The following is a 17,829-nucleotide window of genomic DNA, read 5'->3' as shown; positions in this document are numbered from 1 at the left end:
TGAAATTTGTTAAACTCGAGTTTGGGTTCAAACCCGAAATTTGAAAAAATTGTATTTTTGAAAAAAGTGTAAAAAATAGTATTTTTGCAAAATTTGGCTTTTCGGCCCAAAACCCAATTGCCCAAGCCCAACCCAAAATCCGAAAAAAATGGTATTTTTGCAAAATTTGGCTTTTCAGCCCAACTCGAATAAAACCTGAAACCGAACCCGAATAAAACCCGAAACCCGAAAATTTCGGATCAGTTTCGGTACCATTTTTCTTAACCCGAAACTCGTAAAATCCGAACCCGATGAACCCGAAACCCGAAAATCCGACCTGTGTGCACTCCTATTATTGACCCTTGAATCACCATACTCATTCATTTTCCTTTTCCTAATAATTAATTTTAGCTTTTTTTTGTTAAGAGTTTTAATTATTCATTAATAACAACATATTTAAATGTATTTTCAAAGTTCAAAACAAAATATACTTACTTTTCCTAATAATTAATTTTAGTTTTAATTACTCACTAATAACAACATATTAAAATATTTAAATCTATTGTTGCTCACTTATAGTATAAAAATGGGGTTCTATACATTTTTTTTAATTGCTATATTTTTTTTCTAAATGTACTCCTCATATATATTTTTTTTAAATCACAATTTTTTTTGCAGCATTTTAAATCACATTTTAAAATTTTGTTAATACAAAGTTTTCTTTTATAAAATTTTTCTCTATCCTTATAATTTGTTGTATTAAAATATATATGACTCTCAATTGAAAAAAAATTCAGAATAAAAAATAGAAAACTTTTAATTTTAATTTTTAACTCCAAAATAAAAATAAATACACATAAATAATTTAAAACCAATTTTTTTATTTGAATCATTCGTAAAGTTATGATTGTAAAAATCGAGTGACTAAATATATTAATGGAACTGTGCTAAAATAAATAATATATTTGGTAATAATCTATAAATTAAAAAGAGTGAGGGGTGGAAAAAAGTGCCAATAGACCAATCTTATAAAAACTATTCTATAAATGTAATATCTCTTCTATATAATAATTGTTCAGATAAATTTTATTTTTTTTGTTTTAATGATATATATTTTTTTTTTATGTTAAGTTTAACATAATATTCTTATATTTAATATAATATTTTTATATTTTATTGTAGATTGTAAATATGATTTAAACTTAAATAAATAAATCATTAAACAAATTAAAATAAAATATTTTTGAAATATTTTACAATGATAATTATTTAAAAATAATAAAACCATATATTTAATAACTTAAATAAAATTTAATTAAACTTAAACTTATTATTATATTAAATATATAATATATAATTTTGTCATCAATGTCAAATTCAAAAATTAGAACAAACATAAACTTAAACAAAAATAAATTAATTAATTGAAAAATAATATCTTTAAGATATTTTATGATAATTTAAATAATTAAATCATATTTATTTAAAAATAATAAAGACATACAACAATTTTGTACCTTATAAATTTGTGTGATAGTTTGTTTTTTAACAAGTGATTGGAGTATTGTGAGATACATAAGAAACTAAAAATAGTTGATGCATGTATATTTCTGTCTACGTACACTATGACTTTTTTTATTCTTATTTTATTTCTATTATTAATTTCTTTTTAAATATTATTGTATTTTATATATATGTCATGTAACCATGTAAATGTATATTTATGTCAACCTTGTGTTTAGTATTCATATATATATATAAAAATTATTAATATAAATATTTATATATACTATAAAATTATAATTTATTTTATTATATATATATTTAAAAACATTAAACCAATTTTTATTAAAATTATAAATAATATTTATAATTTTAAAATTACGGAATTCAACTTACATAGTAATATATATAAATATAAATAAAAAAAGTAAACAAATAAAATAAAGTGTATACAACTACTCTATTAGTTCTTAATAAAGATCTTACTTGGTTCTCAAGTAAAAAAGATAATTAAAGAAAAAAATAATAAGTTAGGAGTAAATTAATTAAAAATATAAATAAATAAAAATTAGACAAACATTGTGGATCTCGCCCTTGAATTTTGGCAAAAGAACCCCTTAAAACTTAAAAGGCCTGTGAACCCTTTTCTTCTGTATAAAGAGAGAGTATTGTCGAATAGAGGCTTACTTTGCTTAGCTTCGCAACCCAACAACCCCTTCCCTTATCCCCTCCGAAGCTACAATGCCGGTCTTCACTGCGGCACCGGCCCACCTCCGTACTCCGACCAGGCTCCCTTCTTCCTTCACCTCTCGCCCACAATTACCTATTCCCCCCGCCACCTTCGTCGTCCCCACACGCTCCTCTTCTAAAAAGGGTCAGCTTTCTTGTTCCTTCTCCTCTTCCTCTTCCCAAAACCCTGAACCCTTGAAACTTGATTCCCTTGCTCCCATTCTCAAGAGTCTCCCCAAGGTTATTGCTGCTTCCTCTGCCATCGTCGTCGTCTTCAACCTCCGCTCCTTTTTATTCAGTGGCAATGGTGGCGGCGGTGGGGTTGGCGGAAATGGGTCCGGCGGTGGAGGTGGCGGAGGTGATGGTGGAGGCTCGTTTTGGAGAAGGTTCTTTGCCCCGGTTGCTATGGCCGACGAATCGCAGAACCAGGAGTGGGATTCTCACGGTCTGCCTGCCAACATTGTTGTGCAGCTTAATAAGCTTAGCGGGTTTAAGAAATATAGAGTTTCTGATATTTTCTTCTTGGATCGCCGGAGAGGGGTCATCGTAGGTCCTGAAGATTCGTTTTTCGAGATGGTTTCGTTGAGGCCGGGCGGTGTTTATACAAAGGCTCAGCTTCAGAAGGAGCTTGAGACCTTGGCGACTTGTGGGATGTTCGAGAAGGTTGATATGGAAGGAAAAACCAATCCTGATGGGAGTCTCGGCGTGACGATATCGTTCACCGAGAGTACCTGGCAGTCTGCGGACAAGTTCCGGTGTATCAATGTGGGTTTGTTGCCGCAGACGAAACCCATTGAAATGGACCCGGATATGACTGAGAAGGAGAAGCTGGAGTACTTTAAGAACCAGGAAAAGGATTACAAGCGGAGAATTGAGAGGGCTAGGCCGTGTTTGCTGCCGATGCCAGTGTACAATGAAGTGCTTCAGATGCTGAGGGACCAGGGTAAGGTCAGTGCGAGGCTTCTGCAGAGGATCCGGGACCGAGTCCAAAAATGGTACCATGATGAAGGGTATGCGTGTGCCCAGGTCGTCAATTTTGGAAATTTAAATACCAAAGAGGTTGTTTGTGAGGTGGTTGAAGGGGACATCACCCAGCTGGTCATACAATTCCAGGACAAGCTTGGTAATGTCGTTGAAGGGAACACTCAAATCCCTGTGGTGAAGAGGGAATTGCCTAGACAGGTTTATATATCATACATTGTAGAAATGTTTCATCTTTTGTAACAGCTATTTGTTTTTGGGTTTATAAATGAGCTTTAGTTGGTTGATTAATTTATTGATTTCGTGTAAATTGGTGTTAGATGCGGTTAATGTCAAGTGACTAGCTTTTCTATGGGTTGAATTGATTGCTTTTATTTTAATGTGTAGCTTCGACCAAGCTATGTTTTTAACATAGAAGCAGGAAAGCAAGCTTTGAGGAACATAAACTCTCTAGCTTTGTTTTCAAATATTGAAGTGAACCCACGACCTGATGAGAAAGTTGATGGAGGCATAATCGTGGAAATTAAGCTTAAAGAACTTGAACAGAAGACTGCTGAAGTCAGTACAGAATGGAGTATTGTCCCTGGGCGTGGAGGCTACCCCACTTTAGTAAGTGTCTGAAATGCTTTTATTAGCCTTGTATCTTTTAAGGTTTCAATATTGAAAATTTTGTTTATGTATCTTGGGTGTTTTAGGCTTCACTGCAGCCTGGTGGAACTGTTACATTCGAACATCGGAATATCAAAGGGCTTAATAGGTCTATTCTTGGTTCTGTAACTACCAGCAACTTTGTCAATCCTCAGGTGATCTTAGTTCACATCTTCTGTCTTTTATATTGTATGATGACAAGTGTTCCACTATTGTCTGCTATGAGAATGTGTCGTTAATAACTTTGCATGTTAATGTTTCCCCAGGATGATCTTGCTTTCAAGCTTGAATACGTTCATCCGTATTTAGATGGTGTTTATAATCCACGCAACCGAACTCTACGTGTGAGCTGTTTTAACAGTCGAAAATTAAGTCCAGTCTTTACTGGTGGGCCTGGAGTGGATGAAGTTCCCCCTATTTGGGTTGATCGAGCTGGTGTAAAGGCTAATATCACAGAGGTATCATTGTTAGTTTCTTTTCTCAGACTCCATTTGGTTTTAAAGTTGTTATACTTATTTGGCTACCTGCCTAGCAGAATTTTACCCGTCAAAGCAAATTCACTTATGGACTTGTAATGGAAGAGATTACAACTCGTGATGAAAGTAGTCATATCTGTCCAAATGGACAAAGGGTTTTGCCCAGTGGAGGAATCGGTGTAGATGGACCTCCAACAACCCTCAGCGGCACTGGCATTGATCGAATGGCCTTTTTGCAGGCAAATATTACGCGTGATAATACCAAGTTTGTAAATGGTGCCATTGTTGGTCAGAGAAATGTATTTCAGGTGAGGGCCATTTGCTCATAATATATTGTGGTGCTTTCCATTATATGATTTGAATATGCTATAGAACTGTGGAATTGGTAATGTTGGAATAGATTCAAGGTCGCTTGCTCATTACCAAGTATAAGAACAGCAGTAAGTTTATTAAAGAAGAAAGCTGCCTATTGTTTATAGTTATATCATGAGCCTGTTTGTCATGGCTTTTAAAGTTCTTTTGAGAGTTTTTGGATAAACATTAAAAGGTACTTTGTGTTTAAAAGTTCTTTTTAAGCAAGTATATATCTACTTCTCCAAGCTTTTTTGAAATATAAGGGAAGGTTTTTTTTTTTTTTTGAGTTATAATGAAATTTATAATTTTTATTTTATTCATATTCCAATAATAAATTTCTTATTTTATTTTTATGGCAATTAATAAAAATCTATATTAAATATTTTTTTGTTATTTGAAAAGATTAAATTAAAATTTCCAAATAATAACTAGAAAACACTTCAACTTTTCTTTTTTTACTGTATAAAAGTAAAAATTATACCAAACCAGCCGAGCTTGTAAGTTTTGATCATACAAAGAATTTTTAGCTCTTGCTGTATACTTTATTTTGCTGCATAGTGCACACTCGACCTGCATTTAAGGTATGCTTTTATTCTGTATCTTGGTTTTAAGGTTAGTAAACCTAAGAGTGTCTAAATTCTGCATTACTTAGAATCAGATGTATATGTTTTGTCCCAGTTTGTTTGATCTTCATAAATTCTAACTTGCATAATCTATTCAATGTGTAGGTGGACCAAGGTCTCGGCGTTGGTAGCAATTTTCCATTCTTTAACCGTCACCAGTTGACACTCACTCGATTTTTCCAGCTGAAACAAGTGGAGGAAGGTGCTGGTAAACCACCCCCACCTGTGCTTGTACTTCATGGGCACTATGGTGGCTGTGTTGGTGACCTTCCAAGTTATGATGCTTTCACCCTTGGCGGCCCCTATTCTGTGAGAGGTTATAACATGGGTGAGATAGGCGCGGCAAGAAACATCCTTGAGGTAGGAGCTACTTAGAGTCAAGACAAGCATTAGTCATAATCACAATCTTACTATGATAATCTTTTACTTTAAAATTGGGAGAGTGAGAGGATCACAAACCTGATTGTTTCATTTCTATTTTTGCTGATTACAGCTTGCAGCTGAGCTGAGGATTCCAGTGAGAGGTACACATGTATATGCTTTTGCCGAACATGGCAATGATCTTGGAAGTTCCAAGGATGTCAAGGGGAACCCCACAGAAGTATACAGGAGAATGGGTAAAGGATCATCATATGGTGTTGGCGCGAAACTAGGTTTAGTGAGAGCTGAGTATGCTATTGATCATAACTCAGGCACCGGCGCTTTATTTTTCCGATTTGGGGAGAGATTTTGAGATGTGATTAGATTTAGTCTTTTTTATTTGATCGATTACATTGCGTTCCTCTAGGATTTTATTAAAGAAAAAGAGCAAAGACCGTCCGACAGTATTTGAGTTAAATTTATTAGTGTTGGTTTGCACTAGACATGATTCAAATGGAATGAGAAATTTACTTTATAGTTTTGCTGTAATTATAATATTTATCAGGCCAATACTTTATATTATTTGTTTGAGACAATTGTTGTTCTAGAAGATTATTGGCCCCATGGCAGACGGCTGAATGGCTTGTAACAGTTTCTCAATGTCAATTCAGAAAAGAAATTTTCACATAAATTTATAGCATTCCTAAGAACTTGCTACAATAATCAACCAAATAAACGGAACTATACATTGGCTATGTAGTAATGGTTTCTGTCTATTATGGCCAAAATAGCGATCAATTTATAGCATTAGGAGATTATTTTTGGCAGTCGCTTGCCTGTGTTTAGAGCTGAGAATTCACTTTCCTTTTGGATGTTATAAAGTGGCAAGTAATCAAATCCTAAAACTCTACAAACCCAATTCTTTTTTTAACTGGGCAAGGGTAGCTTCTATCTCATCAATGTTGTCCTCAATGCTGCTCCCTTTTCCTGCCTCATTTCGAATGTCACCTTCCATTTTCTCTTTCCCAGAACTTCTGGAATGGTTGCCTTTCTGAGACCCTCCATTGTAGTTATCACTTTCGGCCTCATCGTCCGATATGTTGAGTTCCTTCTCAAGAAATTCTACAAATTCTTCTCCAATTTCCTGCAAAGTGTAGACTCACATATTATAGGTGAGGTCTCCCACGTCTAACTCACTATAGTTTTCATGTCCAAGTAAAAAAAATCTTACCGCTAATTCCTCCCAAAGACTCTTTGGCTTTCCTTTTGCGGCAGTAGCTTCCCAGTTCTTGAATTCTTCTTGAAGATCTTTGAATAAATCCTCTGTAACACCAACGAGACTTACATTACTCTCAAGTTCTCAACATAAATGGGCAAAACAATATCTTCCGTAAGATGTAAAAGAACGTAATAAGTTCATGGCTAGTGGGATGATGGCCTCGTGAAGTAGACAAATCTACCTATTGATATTTGAACATCTCTCAAAAAATTACCTGCATCATGAAGGTGTTGTTAATAAATACTTGTAAAGATTAACTATGAAAAAGAGGATATCGACAGCAGGTCATCAAGCTTTGTTTTGATTGTTATTTGGATTTTGGGCAGACTTTCAAGGCATGCCTAGATGAAACCCCATATTTGAAACAGGGTTGGCATACAGATATATTGAACATGAGCATAATTCTTAAAGCTATAAGCAATAAATAAACATATTTATACACATGAAATTGATGGAAATATTAGTTCTTACCAAAGCCATAGAACTCTTCTTCATCTTGTGAAACTCTACTTCTTTGAGCTGAAGAATAGGAAAACCCAGAATCACGGTTCCCATAATCATATTTCCTACGTGATTCTGAGCTCAGCAATGTGTTGTAGGCGTGTTTAATTCTCATGAATCTCTCCTGCGCATTAGCCTGTGAAAAGACTCATTTTAGACAAATGAGACTAAACATAGAGGTAATTCCACACTCAAATGGAAGGTACATAATGCTGAAACTGAATAAACAAAAGAAAGAACCTAACTTAATTAGATACTCTCTCTGTCTTAGCAAAAAGAGTCCCAATCCCAATAAAACGAAGTATCACGCACCAAATAAGTGCACTCTTTCGCAAAAGTACAAGAAAAGCTAACCAAAGCATAAAAGAAACAATGCAAAATCATTTGACCAGAGCACCAAATCCTGTAATAACGATATTGAGTCGCGTTCTACAGCTGTAGTTACCTCCTTATTCACATCAGGATGAAACTTGAGAGCTAGTTTCCGATAAGCCCTTTTGATTTCATCGCTAGACGCAGATGGGGACACACCTAAAACTTCATAAGGAGATTCTCTACGACTCGCTCTTGCAACGCACCATCCCCTTCTCCTTCTCCTTTTCAAATCCCAGAAACCCGGTGTGGAGGACAAACCAGCTGATAAAAACACGTTCAGGCCACCAATTGAGCTGTGTCTGCAAGTGGGCAATGAAGATATCGCAGGATTTCGCAAGTAAGACAAGGAAAATCGATGAGAAATTTGACAGAACCCGTTGAAAAAACAGAGGGTTGTACGGTCCGGCGTTAGAGGCGGCGAAGCCAACCCACACATGTCCATGAAAAAATCTACGATAACATTTTATATAAACTCATAGCCTAGCCTCGGTGGTGCCGTTGAGGCATGTGCAGACTTGAGGTTTTGAACTTTGAAGACTCGGAAGTTGGTGTTGGCTCCTTCAGCTTCACTAATTCCCCGTGTTTAAGCTTTTGCTAGCCTCAAGCCTTCGATAGAGTATAGGGACGGTAACAACTCGTGGGCGTAAAGGTATTACAGCACAGTGAATCTGACTCGGCCAAGATTGGTTGATTCTAGTCCATGATCCTTGATATGGTGATTTTAATGAGTGGTTCTGATTGTCCCATCTCTGAGATGGATGCGGGTCCCGCTTTTATGTCAAAATAAGCCAAAATGAGTTCTTTTTTGTTCTGACAGAATTCTAGCGTGGGTTCTTTTTTGTTTTCACCGCCGGAAACTGCTTACGCAATGCGCCGTTGCATCAGAGGGCAAGCAGTACTCGTAACCCGTCAGAGCAATCCCTTCATCCACCGTAAATTGTTTCAGACATCAGCTGATACATATGCGAAGGTCATCGAAATCTACGGTCCTGATCGACACTTGAACTCAGGAAGAGTGCTCCACTCTCACTTGATTATCAACGGGTTGGCCCGTCGGACCCATCTCGCTTCTAAGCTTATAGCATTTTATGTTATTTGTGGCAAACTAAACAATGCCCGGAAAGTGTTCGACAAAATTCCTGAAACAAATATTCGCCGGTATATCGTCCTTATCGGGGCATATGCTCGATATGGGTTTCATCAACAAGCACTCGATGTGTACAACGAAATGCAATATATGGGTATTAAGCCTAACATATTTGTCGTTCCCAGCGTACTCAAGGCCTGCGGTCACCTCTCCGATTCACGAACAGGCGAGAAACTACACGCTGTGATACTCAAACACTCGTTTTATTATGACATTTTTGTCAATAGTTCACTCATTGATATGTACTCGAAGACTGGACAAGTAGAGAAAGCACGTGGGGTTTTCGATACCATGGTGGAAAAAGATTTGGTGGCGTTTAATGCTCTTGTTTCGGGCTATGCTCAACATGGATTACCTGAACAAGCGTTAGATTTGGTTGAGAAAATGCAAGTAGAAGGAGCAGTAAGGCCTAATATAGTAACTTGGAATACTTTGGTAGCTGGATTTTCTCAAAAGGGTGATGAAGTAATGGTTTCCCAACTTTTTAAGAAGATGGTTGATCAAGGGATTGAACCTGATGTTGTATCTTGGACTTCAATTATATCTGGATTGGTGAAGAATTTTCGAAATGATGAAGCCTTTGATACTTTCAAGGAGATGTTGGATCATGGGTTACGTCCAACGTCAGCTACTATGAGTAGTCTCTTGTCTGCTTGTTCGGTTGTGGCAAACGTTGTGCGCGGGAAGGAGATTCATGGTTATGCAATGGTGATTGGAGTTGAAGATAATATATTCGTGAGAAGTGCTTTAGTTGACATGTATGCTAAATGTGGATTCATACATGAAGCCAGGGCATTGTTCTTCAAGATGACTGAAAGAAACACAGTGACTTGGAACTCAATGATTTTCGGGTACGCCAATAATGGATTCTGTAGTGAAGCAATTGAGCTTTTCAAGCAGATGATGGAGGAAGACGAGAAGAAACTTGATCACCTGACCTTCACTGCAGTTCTCACTGCTTGTAGCCATATGGGCATGGTTGATCTTGGACAAAGTCTGTTCCACTTGATGCAAAAAGAGTACAAAATCAATCCAAGACTCGAGCATTATGCTTGCATTGTTGATCTTCTCGGTCGAGCAGGAAAACTCACTGAAGCTTATGATATGGTCAAGGCAATGCCAATTGAGCCAGATTTGTTTGTATGGGGAGCATTACTAGGGGCTTGTAGGAACTATGGGAATATAGATATTGCTGAAATAGCAGCTAAGCATTTGAGGGAGCTAGAGCCTGAGAGTGCAGGAAACCAACTACTGTTGTCAAATCTATATGCTGATGCAGGTATCTGGGGAAATGTAGCAAGGTTGAAGAAGACTATGAATAGAAAACAGCTTAGAAAATTTCCCGGCTGCAGTTGGATAGAGACCTGACATGTAATTAGTACAGAATTATTCCATGTAGTATTTCGATATACGATAGTCGAGTCATTCTTGGTTCTTATTCATGAAGGTCATTTTATCACACAATTTTAAGATGATTTTGTAACACAATATTAAAGTCTCGTCCATTCCTTTATTGCTTCGAGTGAAAAATACATTGTTTAGAAGCAATAAATGCTAAACCAAATATCCACCGGAACTTTTAACCGACCAACATCATCAACACATTTTAAGCAGAAAAGTAGCATGCCGATCTTGTAACAGTCAAAGCTCGTACAAAATCAGTTCAGCACCTGTTTTTTTTTCAACTAAGCTTCAGTTTGAAATCTTCTTCAAACACATCTAGCAAGTTAAGACCATTAAAAATAATGACATAATCACAATTCGAAAACAAAACAAAAATACAATGGTAATTATTTCAATAAACATCACGTATCACATAAATACAGTTACAGCTGCACTACATCTATGTGTATATCAGCAATTCAGGATTAACTAACATTGTAGAGGGCTCACGGACTTGAATGACCTGCCCACCGGAATAATGTGGAACAATAAGCATCTGCAAGCGACATGCACACGACATTAATTCAGAAGTCTTAAGAAAGCACACAACCTACTCAAACACTTGAAAAAAAACACATGGATCTAAACTCAGCTTTCAAATAGTTCACTCACCCTCCATACTCAACATTCACTCAAGTTTAGCAATTGAAAACCCCCAACAACAATCCACAGGTAAAAAATGTGATCAAGGGAAGAGCTCCAGTAAAAGTTCATGACGAGGAATCATTTTCGAAGTTCTCCATTCATCGATGTTCTATAATTCTTCTATATCTAGCCCCAGTTACTTTCTAGTCTCCTTGTGATGTACTTGTAGTGGTTACACTAACAGTTATCTGAAGTGTGGTTCCTAACTAAAATTAAGAACATATTTTGGAAAATGTTCCAAAACCCAGAATCACCAGCAAAAGATTTCTTTATTCTTTCTGAACTCGGTATTTCAATGAAATGAAATTGTTTCACTACCATATCATGATGATTTTATCAACCCACCATCAGAGGCAGAGGGAAAGCATGATAAAAAATGCAATGCCATTTTGCTTAAGAATCTGTAGACCTTCAATGCAAAATACAAGAAAACACTGTAGGGAACCCTCAGAATTATTCACTGAATTGGCTTTGTTCACCCAAGTTCCACATGCTTCGAGCAGAAAAAGAGCAGTGATACCAGTCAATTTAGATCAATACATATACCCACATCACAAGCACACCCTTCAGTATTCTATATATAAATATATATATATGTATAGTATACATTTGAAATCTTTGGACAAGTGAAAAATGAAAATTTTGAAAAAGATTCTCGATTATACACAATGGGAGCGGTCAAAGATTCTACAAGTTTTCCAACAACCACATCAGGGAGCAGCTGAATCAATATAATGTAAAAGCTTCTTTTAGGAAGTTCCTCAAGAACTGAAAATTTTACAAAGATGGTCCGAAAGTGCATTCAACAATGTTTATTTTAGATTAATAAAAAGATCATAGGAAGGAACATATGCATGTTGATTTTTATACTATTCTCTTATAAGATCTTTAGTAAATGTACTAGGAATTATATAAATCACAATTCAGAGTACCATCAATGAAAGCAGAAACTCATAACAGGTCAACAAAAGAGAGGCAAGTGATAGTATAATCAGCTAATTTGCACGTATATATAATTGAAAAGAATTTCGTACATGACAAGAGGCTACAAGTTGATAAAGGCATTCAACTCAGCAAGGTAGAACAGCTGACACTTTTGCTTAGTTTTTATTTGCTTTGCTGCTGAGAAAGAAGGTTTAATACATTGATTAATAGAAAAGAGAATGACACTTATCAATTGATAAACAAGTTTAATATAGACCTAGTGACGTGCTGTCAACATGAGGACTAGAAGTACTACTCCGTGAATCTCCTGCATTATAAAGAATTTATATAGTATATTGATATATATGTATGTATGGAAGGATGGATCGTAATCCCATATCATATCGACTATGCCTCTAGTGTCTTCATGTAGTACCTAAGAACCCTTCCCTTCCCATGCTTGTCAAGTTCAGGATTAGCAATCTAGCAACCTTACTAGTTGAGCTCCAAGAATTAACTTCAACCAACTTGCTCAACTTCTGAATCAAGACAAAAACATATCATCAATCATCTGAAATTCGTATGCAGCCTTCAGCAGAAAGCTTCGTCATTAAAGGCGAACAGCAAGTGTGGGAACCCCCAAAAGCTAATGATTGACCTAGTTAAAAATGGGCTTTTAAAAAGGTAATTCCTTTACTGCTAAATCATAACGCATTTTCATCTAAATACCACTGCACATACATGCAATAGTAGAAAAACTTGTCCTATAAAGGGTAAAAATACAAATAGAACAAGACAGGAGATTGAAAAACTTATCCTACAAAGGGTAAAAGTACAAATAGATGCAGATACGGTATGAACAACAAGACAGGAGATTGAAACTTCTATAGCTCCCAAACAGCAATGCTGTGGGATAAAACCAGTTTAAAAAAGCCTGCAACCCGACATAACCTTTAGAAGCCAGCTACCAACATTTTAAGCAATCATACCGAATAGTTCAGTTCATAAAGCATAATCTTGATCACATATTAGATGAAAAATAAATAATCATGCGAGAGGCTGATTTTGGTTCCCAAAATCAAACTCAGTCCATTATGTATTATGTATGTATACACAATCAAGTACACAAAATGGCAATATCAGACTACTATAATGACAAGGGGAAACCAACTCACCTCAGATTATGGTGTCAATAATGTATAAAGAGTTTTATTTCTCATTTGGAGCCACATGTGGGTAAGTTACCACCGAACCATACTTATTTCCAGACCAATCTCGCTGCTGCATCATGCTGTACGGATGATGCGACTCGAACCCATGGTAACCCACGGCACCATTGGGAGCCCCAACGGGAATGCCCATATGTCCATGGCCACCGTGAGCCATTCCTAAAACCGGCATAGACATCATCGACTGGTACGGAATCGGCATCGGTACCGGCAAGTGCCCGTTTCCATGTGAGTGACCGCTCCCGCCGGATTCGTTAAAGCTCTGCGGTACCGGTGTGGACGAAAAGAGCTGGTCAGAAGACGACGGATCATCGTTCGATAAACCCTGCATCCTCTTCAAGTATAGCCGGTACTTCTGCAAATGGCTAGCCACGTTCTCGCGGGTCAAGCCCTCCACGTTCATCAATTGCATAATGGTCTTAGGAACCGCGTTCTTGATACCCAGATGTGCCACGACATCGACGAACCGTTTATGAAGCTGAGGAGTCCATACAAGGCGAGGCCTCTTGAGGGTCCGAGCTGAAGGGTCATCGGTCGGATTGTCAGTTGGGAGAGCAAAATCAGCCTCCTCGACACAGTCAATTTTTCTAGATTTCCGAGAATCAGATCCAGACCCATCCCGATTATCATCATCATCGTTCTCGTTCTCGTTCTCGTCGTTCTCAACTACCATGGAGTCAGGGCTATCACCGAATGACTTGAAATTATTCGAAGAGAAAGCCTGCGATTGCATACCCCGAAGAGAAGATAACGTATCCCTCGACGCGCGATTGACATCGACCAGCGACCTATACTGCACCGGTGAAATACTAAACGCTGACGCCAGCTCCGGCGGGATCAACGGCTGCGACAAAGGCGTTAGATCGTCCACGCTCGGTAACCCAGTCTCCCATTCCAGTACCCGCTCTTCATCAGCACCACCATCATCTGTACCGCCTTCGTAATCACCCATCCTCACCTCCTCACCCATATCAAAAACCCAAGATAACTTCTTCTGTTCGTCACCGTTTCAATTTTTCTATTAAATCAATTTATTATATAAGAGAGTATTGAGATTTGGTTTAGGGTTTCAGAGTCAAGTTCGGAATCAGATCGAACCAGAGGAAAACCTGGAGGGTCGGACTAAGAAGAAGAACTCGAAGATGACAAGTAACGAGTTTCAGAGTTTTTAAAGATATTTTCGTGAGATTCGGGGGATTAAGCGGTGTGTTTGGGAGAAAAGAAAATTAGAGAGAAACTCAGTAATAATTTTCTAATTACGCTTTGTGAAAAAGTGCAATATCTCATTCCACCTCGGTCTAGAGATTGTGCCAACGTGGACGACTTAGCCAGATATTTTTGATCTTCTAAATATCTATTTTCACTTTTTTAATCTCTAACCTACTCGCCACTCCAACTTTCGCAATTGTACTCGCTACACTTATTGGACACGTAATCAAACACGCCGATTATTTTATCCTAATTCGTCATTCAGATAAGGCCTCCAAATTTACCGAAAATAACCTTGTGACTAGAACGAAGTCAAGCCCTCTTTACGTGGCCAAGTAAGCAACGCCTATTCGCTTTATAGGGTTGTTTAGTAATTTTAGTTGTAAATTATTAATCACCGACTCTGGCCCCGTATAAATTGTAATTAATTAGTGTCTGTTTGCTTTGTTTAACATTATTTGAGCCAATAGAAGGAGAGAATATTGGTGCACAGCTGGTACGGAAAGACGTGGACAAGCTTGGACGACACAACGTGCCGTTGCCCCCGTCAATGGTTGGACGGTTGATGATGAAGTTGATCAATTTCCGAGCCTAGATCTACGGACGAAACTTCCAGGTCGGTTCTTTCTTAAATTATTTATTATTATTTTTTACTGAAAATCATTATGAGAATTTAGTCATGAGTTAGTTGTGTGGTTTGTTTTCGATACTGAGTTGAGATTGGATTGATTAGTGGCTTTTAAAGTTTTTTGTTTTTTTTAATCTTATTAGTGGCTTTTAAAGTTAGTGTAAAGGTTAGACTTTTTTCTTAGAGAAATTAGAGTACATGATAAAAAATAATAGCACAAAGAAAATAATGTCTTTATTTTTTAAATTATAGAGAAATTACCATTTTATATTAGGAAAATTACCACAGTTACTATATTTTGTATTTTTTTTTCATTTTTACTATCCCTAAAAAAGCTTCTCACTTTTATGAAGAATTTTTATCATTAATACTACTTACTTAATTTTATATTTTCAGTTTTACGTTTTGTTCATTAGTTTTTTCCTTTTTTCATACTAAGTTTTTACTTAATTTTGGCCTTTTTAACGTTGCCCGAATTGAAAATGGAGTTAATAAAGGTCGCTATACGACCCCTGGAGAAATGGGTTGCTTCACTTTTGGGTTGACTCTGTTTCGGAGGAAGACCACAGAGCATTGGAGCTTGAGTCGGCCGAAGAGCTCCAGGCCGAAGTCGAAAGCGCAGAACTTTGAACGCTCTGTTTCTCGACCCAATTCTCGATCATCATAGCTCGCCTCAGATTGTTTTTCTCCTTCTCTTATTTCTGTTTTTTCTTCATAACTACTCTAGTAGTAGTAGCATAACCAATCCTACCTTCCTCTTCCTCTTGTTCGTGATCACCACCACCCTTTGATTCGTCAATCGAACGGTAGATAACGTCTAGAAGAGAGGAAGAGAAAGATGGAGTTCTTCTCCTTCATGGGTTCGTTTCTTTCTCCCACTTATCCATACTTAAGTCTTAGTGTAATAGCCTAGTAACAGATCAAAGATGGGATTTATTATAAGGAGAGAAAAAGAAGAAGAAAAGAGAGAGCTGTAGTGTTGGCAGAAACATTATAAATTTGTTTATAAATATGTAAGTATTAAGGAAATGGTCTTTAAGTGTCTGTAAGTATTAAGCAACCCATGGCTAGTCCAAGTGCAACCCACTGCAACTGTTAATGTGAGTTATATATATGAATTACGAATGCAACCACATGCAACCTAAAACAACTCATGGCTAGTCCAAGTGCAACTCACTGCAACTGCTAATGTGAATTATACATATGATTTAAGAATGCAACCACATGCAACCTAAAACAACCCATGGCTAGTCCAAGTGCAACCCACTGCAACTCCTAATGTGAGTTATACATATGAATTACGAATGCAACCACACGCAACCTAAGGCAACCCATGTCTAGTCCAAGTGCAACCCACTGCAACTCCTAATGTGAGTTATCCATATAAATTACGAATGCAACCACATACAACTTAAAGCAACCCATGGCTAGTCCAAGTGTAACTCACTGCAACTCCTAATGTGAGTTATCCAAATAAATTACGAATGCAACCACATGTTGTAGGATCTTAAAATTTAAATCTAGATGCATGCTTCCTATTATTTTTCCAAACACATAATAGAAACATAGAATAACACGACATACATATGAACATTAGATTCGTAAATTAACATAAACACAATGATGTAGAAACTTACGAATACGCAGCGGAACTGGAACAACTCATTCCTTCAATCTCTCTAACTCTTGATTCCTTTCTGTAGCAGAGTATTATCAAGAGATTGAACTAGATCAGCAACACAGTCTTCCTCACCAAGCCTTTGATCAATCTAGAACTAGTGTGGGCTGGTTCTCAACACATGAGAAATAGATCTAGAAAAGAAGAAGAGAAAGTGGCTAAGAAAGGATTAGAGTGTCTAGGTTTTCACTTACCCAATGAATCAACTGAGACTCACTATAAAAACCCTAGATATCATATTCCTTATATAGACAACTTAATGGGCTTTATTTAAATTTAAATTTTGAATTAATTAAAATAATAAACAAAAAGATAAAAGCCTTGGGCTCCCACAAATGGACTTGGGTCCAATACTTTTATTTTGAATTTAAATCCCAATTGGGCCTAAATTCAAAACATTTTATTTATTTATTTTAATTAATTAACTAAATCCTTATTCAAATGAACTAATTATAATTTGAAACTTGATTTAATTTTTATTTATTTATATTGACACCAATTTATCAATATTAATAAATTTACCCAAAGATTCTCTTTTATTCTCTAAATCTCATATCTCTATAAATTTTCTAAAATTGACCTAGTCAACTTTAAAAAAAATTTAATTGATAATTAAATCAATTAATTGAGACATTCTAGATGATTTACTCAAAGGTGATGCGGGGACCATGGATCCATGAAATCAAGCTCCAATAAGTTACCGTGAATTTATTTACGAATAATTTCACTACCTTATTAATTCCTCGTGACTCCACTATAGACTTGGAATTGAACTCTTGAATTCATAGAACGTATTTTCCAAACCATAAATACGTTATCCATTGTTATAACCATTACAGTTAGTTAATCCTCTATCGATGACTTACTAACAAGCTGGGTGAAAATTACCGTTTTACCCCTCATCAGTATTTTATCCTTAACTCCCACTAAGTTCCTTATAAATGATATTTCCGTGAACTTAATCACAGAAATGAGATCTCAATCATTTAACCTTTTGAACAAAGCAATTAAGGAAATCATCTTTTCACTTCTCATACAGAAGTTATAGATTTCATATCTATGAATAATACTCCCACTCAATTTCATTACTAAATCTCCAAGATGTAAGTATGGGCTAG

The 17,829-nt window shown here is 36.5% G+C and overlaps 4 protein-coding genes across 10 annotated transcripts; 2 read left to right on the top strand and 2 right to left on the bottom strand.

The window, feature by feature from the left end:
• The first annotated feature begins 2,138 nt into the window (after positions 1–2,138).
• Positions 2,139–6,190, top strand: LOC133791122 (protein TOC75-3, chloroplastic). The gene is made up of 7 exons (XM_062229027.1): positions 2,139–3,393; positions 3,580–3,801; positions 3,888–3,995; positions 4,107–4,298; positions 4,376–4,624; positions 5,399–5,653; positions 5,787–6,190. The coding sequence occupies exons 1-7, from the start codon at positions 2,224–2,226 to the stop codon at positions 6,024–6,026; spliced, it is 2,436 nt and encodes an 811-aa protein (XP_062085011.1). The 5' UTR covers positions 2,139–2,223; the 3' UTR covers positions 6,027–6,190.
• Positions 6,191–6,319: 129 nt separating this feature from the next.
• LOC133791125 (uncharacterized) lies at positions 6,320–8,434 on the bottom strand. Of its 2 annotated transcripts, XM_062229034.1 has the most exons (5): positions 7,879–8,434; positions 7,404–7,569; positions 7,114–7,146; positions 6,885–6,976; positions 6,320–6,797 (listed from the first exon to the last, which is right to left on the bottom strand). In XM_062229034.1, exons 1-5 carry the CDS (start codon positions 8,248–8,250, stop codon positions 6,561–6,563), a joined length of 900 nt encoding a protein of 299 aa, XP_062085018.1. In that variant the 5' UTR covers positions 8,251–8,434; the 3' UTR covers positions 6,320–6,560. The 2 variants fall into 2 exon arrangements, with proteins under 2 accessions (XP_062085018.1, XP_062085019.1); XM_062229035.1 differs by lacking the exon at positions 7,114–7,146 and having other exon boundaries at positions 7,879–8,428.
• A 242-nt stretch (positions 8,435–8,676) lies between these two features.
• LOC133791123 (pentatricopeptide repeat-containing protein At5g59600-like) lies at positions 8,677–10,468 on the top strand. Its single transcript, XM_062229028.1, has one exon. It carries the CDS (start codon positions 8,677–8,679, stop codon positions 10,321–10,323), a length of 1,647 nt encoding a protein of 548 aa, XP_062085012.1. The 3' UTR covers positions 10,324–10,468.
• Positions 10,431–14,483, bottom strand: LOC133791124 (transcription factor LUX-like). Of its 6 annotated transcripts, none has more exons than XR_009874126.1 (3): positions 13,143–14,481; positions 12,245–12,506; positions 12,027–12,165 (listed from the first exon to the last, which is right to left on the bottom strand). XR_009874126.1 is itself a non-coding variant. In XM_062229031.1 (2 exons), exon 1 carries the CDS (start codon positions 14,164–14,166, stop codon positions 13,177–13,179), a length of 990 nt encoding a protein of 329 aa, XP_062085015.1. In that variant the 5' UTR covers positions 14,167–14,483; the 3' UTR covers positions 10,431–10,894; positions 13,143–13,176. The 6 variants fall into 6 exon arrangements, 4 of the variants coding, with proteins under 4 accessions (XP_062085015.1, XP_062085013.1, XP_062085014.1 ...); XR_009874127.1 differs by having other exon boundaries at positions 12,027–12,162; XM_062229031.1 differs by lacking the exons at positions 12,027–12,165; positions 12,245–12,506 and adding an exon at positions 10,431–10,894 and having other exon boundaries at positions 13,143–14,483.
• Positions 14,484–17,829: the final 3,346 nt, after the last annotated feature.

Source organism: Humulus lupulus, chromosome 7, assembly GCF_963169125.1.
Source record: "Humulus lupulus chromosome 7, drHumLupu1.1, whole genome shotgun sequence".
NCBI lineage: Eukaryota > Viridiplantae > Streptophyta > Magnoliopsida > Rosales > Cannabaceae > Humulus > Humulus lupulus.
Note: the sequence above shows the minus strand (reverse complement) of the source record. Positions and strands in the feature narration are given on the sequence as shown.